This window comes from Chaetura pelagica, unplaced genomic scaffold (assembly GCF_000747805.2).
Source record: "Chaetura pelagica isolate M959 unplaced genomic scaffold, ChaPel_1.0 scaffold176, whole genome shotgun sequence".
Taxonomy (NCBI): Eukaryota; Metazoa; Chordata; class Aves; order Apodiformes; family Apodidae; genus Chaetura; species Chaetura pelagica.
This window is the reverse complement of record NW_009953484.1, coordinates 1,851,142-1,857,096: the sequence shown is the minus strand read 5'-3', so window position 1 is coordinate 1,857,096 and position 5,955 is coordinate 1,851,142. Positions and strand designations below refer to the sequence as shown.

General features: G+C 40.0%; 1 protein-coding gene across 1 annotated transcript in view; it reads left to right on the top strand.

Annotated features, from left to right (window-relative positions):
* The window catches only part of TNIP3 (TNFAIP3 interacting protein 3), a 36,839-nt gene extending 33,332 nt beyond the window's left edge, over positions 1 to 3,507 (top strand). Inside the window, exon 13 of the mRNA XM_009998577.1 lies at positions 3,476 to 3,507. Within this exon, the coding sequence (XP_009996879.1) occupies positions 3,476 to 3,507 (32 nt within the window). The remainder of the gene's footprint in view (positions 1 to 3,475) is intronic.
* Positions 3,508 to 5,955: the final 2,448 nt, after the last annotated feature.

Sequence of the window (5,955 nt, the reverse complement as noted above, 5' to 3'; positions counted from 1 at the left end):
AGGGAAAGACCGCTCAGGGGAGTCCTCACCAGGCAACCATCTGTTTGCAAAGCAGGATTAGGGAAATTCATCAGGCTTCCAAAAAAGTAAAAACATTTCTTTCATGGTCACAATAAAGAGAGAAAGGCAATGTGGAAAGGTAAATTATGGGAGATTGGTAGAGATTAAGGAAGCTGATGAGTTGTGATCTCACTAAGCCAGCAATATATTTCCAGGAGAATAGCTCCTCCTGCCCACCTCTGGGCTGGTTCCTCCCCAGATTCTTTGTTGTGCAGAAAGCCTGGTCCTAAACTTAAATTCTTCCAGCTTAGCCTTGTTTGACCAGTAATGCTGCCTTTGGAGGGACATTAGCTCCTAAGTCTCTTCATGCTTGGTCACGCAGTGTTCCTGGAACTGGTTTCCAATCTCTTTGTTCTTGGTTGTGGGGTGGATTTTTATGTTATTTTTCTTCTTGTTTGCTTTTTTTCCTTTTCTTTTTAAGGAGCAAGGCAGAAAGATTTCCAGCAAGTGTACTTAATGTCACTGTATTTGGCAAGCACTGTTGACTTCCTTCCTTATCCAACTGTGCAAAATTGAAAAGACAGTTGAAAAAAAAGATTGACTTCTGGAGATTTTCCCTGAACCCAGTTTTTTAATGAAAAATTCTCTGGAAAAGAGGTTTATTGCTCAAAGCCCTACTCAGAGCAAAAACCCTTTTGCATGCCACAGTTGCTGGCATGTATTGCCTTTTTCATTTCCAAAATTAATCTTACTGTATTCGTTTTCTTGGCAGAAACATTCTCAGTACATGTATTTATGAACCCCGGTTGCCCCTTGAGAACATCAGATATAACTACTGCTTTTCTTTGACCTAAATGGTACATTTTAATTTTGGATCCAGTTATGCCAGGCACAGGGAGAGAAGCCTTTGCTTCAGGCCTTCACTGGCCTTCCAGTTCAAGGGCCGTCTCTGGAGGCTTGTGGGGAGAGCATCTGATCACCGCCTTGTATTGGCACACCTAGGGAAAGCAAAAATTGACCTGCAAAGCCCTAAGGATGCCCAGATGAGCACATGAAGAAGCATGATGTCTCCACTTAATTTCTTTGTAATATAATCTCTTGTTCCCTTCCACACTCTACTCCTTTCCAGATTTTGCCCTCAAGGTACCTACTTTGCTGCTAATGTTGTTATAATTACAGCTAATTGGAAGAAGAGGAGGGAGAAGTGAGGGACTTTCCACTGAAAATAATGACATCTATAGGGAGGGGGGTGAAAAATGAAAAACTGAAAAATGGATTTGTGGAGGTCTTCAATGAAAACCAGACAGGAAAAAAGTCAATTAACTGACATCTTAATTTTCCTGGAAAAAATCCCAGACCCTCAATATTTGTGGTATTAGCCTGTCCTCAGTGCATACATTACATTAGAAATTATCAGAGCTCCCAACCAGTCAAGACAGATTTAATTAGCAGCTTGCCATTGCCACTGGGAATGCAAATGTGATTATTTTCAGGATTTTTACCGATACAACTGGATTTCTGCAGTGTAGAAAAGAGGCCATTAGCACACCTTTAATTTCCAATTCCAGAATGTGAGTAGTTGCCTTTTCTTAGAAATGTATTGCTTTTAAAAGTCAACTTAAGCTAAAGATCACAGAACATCTTGTAGTTTTTCAGAGTGCCAGGCAGAAAAGTCTCATGTGAAGAGGAACAGAATATGTAATTTAAACAGTTGCACAATTTGATAATTTTATTTCTATGAAACAACATATCGGGATTTATCGTTCAGTACCAGTTAGATTTTAAATGGCTTCAGACACTGGCATTTTTTCTCCCTTTGAGAATAAAACATAGGAAAGAATCAAGGCATTTATGGGAACTTGCCTGAAAATAGACATCGATGGGGGTGTTCTGCTGATAGGTGACATGGTGGCTGTTCTCATATCATTTTTAGTCCTGATGACTTGATGAAGCATCTGCCTGTGATCTGGAAATATCCTTAGTTCCTCACTGATCATCTAAAGGAGCAATGTAAATGTCCATTCTGTTCCATTTGCTTTTTAAATTAGCAGCCAGTTCCTACCTACCCTGGCTATAAGGAATCCACTTTCCTTTGCCTCTTGTATGTTTTAAGTGTAAAAGTACTCTGTGCTGGGCTCTGAAGCCTGCCTGTGCTGCAAAATATACAGAAGGTTTTCTGAATGGTTAATGCCATCCTAGGTGAGAGACACTCTTCCATTCCTGCACTGCTGTGGAATCTTCTGCTGTGCATCATCTAGGCAAGAATTTTAGGAGCCAAAAGCATCTTGGCATAAGCAGGGTGACCTCAGTGTGTCCCTCTGGGACTCAGGACTGGGAAGGAATAAAAACAATTAAAAGACATCCCCATGGTATAGCTGCCTGAGGTGTTTGAATATCAGAGTCCTCTTTTTCCACCACCCTCTGCTCCCCCATTTTATTGTTATATGCATAACAAAATTTGATGTAAAGCTTGGAAGCACTTTTCTTCTTAGAAAATTTTGTTTCACCTTCTTTGCTGTTATAGGCATCTATTTTATGTGGAATAAAATGGACACGCAAGTACCTTGATTTATCTTTCTTGCACAAAGAACCAGTCTGCTAATTTTTGTTCTTCCTGGCTTCTGTGAACAAATAACATGAATTTTAGTTGTGGTACTAGCCTGCAAGGAAAAGGTGTCACAAAAATTTGTGATTCATGGTACTGCTGCTTGCTACAAATGTGGACCTTTGGATCAAATTTTCTTCCATATACATTTTGAATATCATCAGCAATGTGGGTTTGGAAGTGAATGATGGGGTTACTGAGCTGCAGAGCAATTCTCCTAGGCAAATTCAAACCCCGCTGGAAATATTTCACTCTTAATGTTTCTCTTTTAAGTGAAATACTGTATGTGCTAGTGTGTGTGCTACTAGTGACATGTTACAGCATTTCTAGATCTTTTAAAACTTCAGGAAGGAAGTATGTGTTACTCTGGCCATAGTATATTTCCTTTTTTCAATTTTATTTTCTTTTCCTAGCTCCAGTGAGTTACTATCAAACACATCTTTGAACCACAGACACCTACTTAGCTGTAGGTACTGCTACTTAATTCTTCCCTCTGTGGTACTTACCTTCTCTCTTGGGTGTACCTAATGCTAATTTATACCTATGAGCACCTTTTTAGAGGTCTAGAAAGATTTTATATGAGGGCTTTAGGTTATTAGGGCCTACTGTTTGTTCCATATCAACAATCAGGGCTAGATTGAAGTTGAGAGAGACACTGCTAGTGCACTGTATGATATCCCTGCCCTCTTTTGCTTCTTTACACTTAACGCCATTTCTATTGGATTGATTACAGACTTGTAATTATGTACAGTATTGACTCGAGAGGGGAGGGGGGGTGTGTGTGCATGTGTTACAAAACAGAAGGAAATTAATCATAAGTGAGTTGTGTTTCTCAATGTCAAAATAACTTGTATTGATTTACTTTTGCAGATTCATCCTTGGATAAGAGAGCCCATCGCTGACAACCTATGACCCGGAGAAGTGTAGACCAAAGGCTGCAAGCTAGTCTTGCAACTTCATTATTCTGTTTTGTTCTGAGGCTTTTTTGCCCCTAGCTCCTTATCTCCTCAGTGCATGTTATTTATGCCTGGTGAAATCCCTGCGAGGACAATAGAAAAGCAGATCATACAGGCTGGTGATCCTCAGAATCCAGTTATACTCTGCTGGGAAGCATTATTGCCCTTTGTTCTGAAGATGCTGTTTGTGCTGCCTATGAGAATCTGTTAAAAAGCCTTATGAGAGAAGATACAGCTATTGCTGGGGATGCAGAGACAGTCACATCTGGTTTGAATTCAAGAGCTTATAAGCCAAATAATGTGATTTGTTTGTTTGTTTGAGAGTTATAGTCTTTTTTATTTGATTCCAGGGAATGATTTCTTTATATACCATCTTGAATTCTGTCCTCTTTTTCTTGATTCTTCGCTAGAAGGGAAATCTGTTTCACTCTTTTAACATATTTCTGTAATTTTAAGCAGGGCACTGCTGATGCCAGGCCAGGTAGGAAGAACCTGTTCCCCTTTTTGAGTCAGGGCCAGCCCTCCTTTTGTTTTGGCTTCAGAAGAAATCTAATCACAGTTTTTTCTGTGTATGCTTGTTTGGATCAGAAGAATCTGAATAGATATATTTAATGGGTTTAACTTCGTACTGAAAATGGCTTTATATTTCCAAATTATTCTTGTAATGCATCTGAACATCACCGTGTAACCTCTAACCTGAGAATAAAACCTGGCTTTTTAAATGAAATTGTATTTAGATCATTATTTATTTATTTATTTATTTTTCAGGAAATTGTGGTGAGTGAGTGTTCAGCAAACATTACTTGATAATCTTGAGAATTTGCCTCTCCCTTTCATGTTTTTAACAGGGCAGCTGTTGGGAGACAGGTACCTGCACCTGCTGAGGTCCCACCTAAAAGAAAGAACTGAGATTTTTGCACCATAAGGCTGCATGAGATGTCCTGTGTGCTTTCCTCATAGCTCAGGAGTTAGTTAAGAGTTCAAGTTTCCACACAAACAGCTTACTGAGCCACGAAAAGACAGAGCCATCAGTAAAGAGATCTCCTGCCTGTGTCATTTCTGCTTTTAGAACAGGTATTTCCATTCCCATCAATGTACAAAGGTCTGTGCATGAAAATAGTAAAACGGGATTAAACATGTTCCGTGCTTGATTTTGGACACAACAGTCCATGGCAAAGGATTTTTCTGCTGTCACATTTTACAGCAATGCTGCTTTTGCTTACACTGATCAAAGAAATGGAGCTCTTAACTCAGGAAGAACAAGAGCAAAGCACTGAGTGAACCAACCTCTGGGTAGAAATTGCTTTTCCATGAACTACTGGAAATTAGAATTTGACTGGAACATTAGCTACAGAATAGACTCCAGAGTCTCTGTTAGAGAGAGAGGAGTTTTTATCTATGCATGAATTTGAGCTGGCTGACAGACACTGTAGCACCAGATAGCTTAACCAGCAAACAATGTAACTGTGCTACCCCTGATTAGCGATTTGGCTAATAAGGGTGAGATCATGGAAAATGCTAATGTGCTGCCTTCGGAAAATCCAATTATAATGTAACCCAGTTCAATGCTAGCTCTCAGCAGGTGACTAGTGCTGTGGGCAGAGCACCCTGCACTCAAAGCTGTCGTGAATCCTCAAAACAGACAAGCTTCTGTGTGGTTGGTGTGGGAGGCAACAACCCCCCATTTCATTAATTTCCTCTGTGTTCCCTCAACTGATGGCAAAGGTTTCTGCCTTCCATTTGTGGTGCTTAACTCATTGTCTGACAACTTTTGCAGGCATTATCTGGCCCAAGCGGATGATTCAACATGGGCTGTTCACAGGCAGAAAATAATTTGCAGGGCTGTCTTTTTTTTTTTTTTTTGCCTCATTTGGGTCTTCCCCCCCCCCGTTTAGTCACAGGCTTTTAATGTTTGGCTGTCTTGGGCATTTCGGGGGTGTTTTTTTTTTTTTTTTTGCCTCATTTGGGTCTTCCCCCCCCCCGTTTAGTCACAGGCTTTTAATGTTTGGCTGTCTTGGGCACAAGACTGTAAACCTTGACTCACACAGATCCTAACCATGCAAAGTGTGGGTTATTCCTTGTATAATATGATAAGAGAATTAGTATATTTTAAAATTTATATGAAGTGCCTGTACAGTGGATTTTCCTCTTGGTTTTCCTTAAATGATCTATGTTTCCCAAATGCAGGTGCTGTCATCTGTTTGAAATAGCATTGTCAGACTGAAACAGCCCCAAAGAATATGCTTTCTGCACTGATATGGACAAGATTCTGGGGGTGAGTTATTTTAGTTAAAATCGATCATAGTACTTACAACAGACATTTTTCCTTATTCAAGCTTTGGCCAAACTGGGTATCAGCACTCTCAGTTCTTCCTCTGGCCTTTTAAAGAGCCT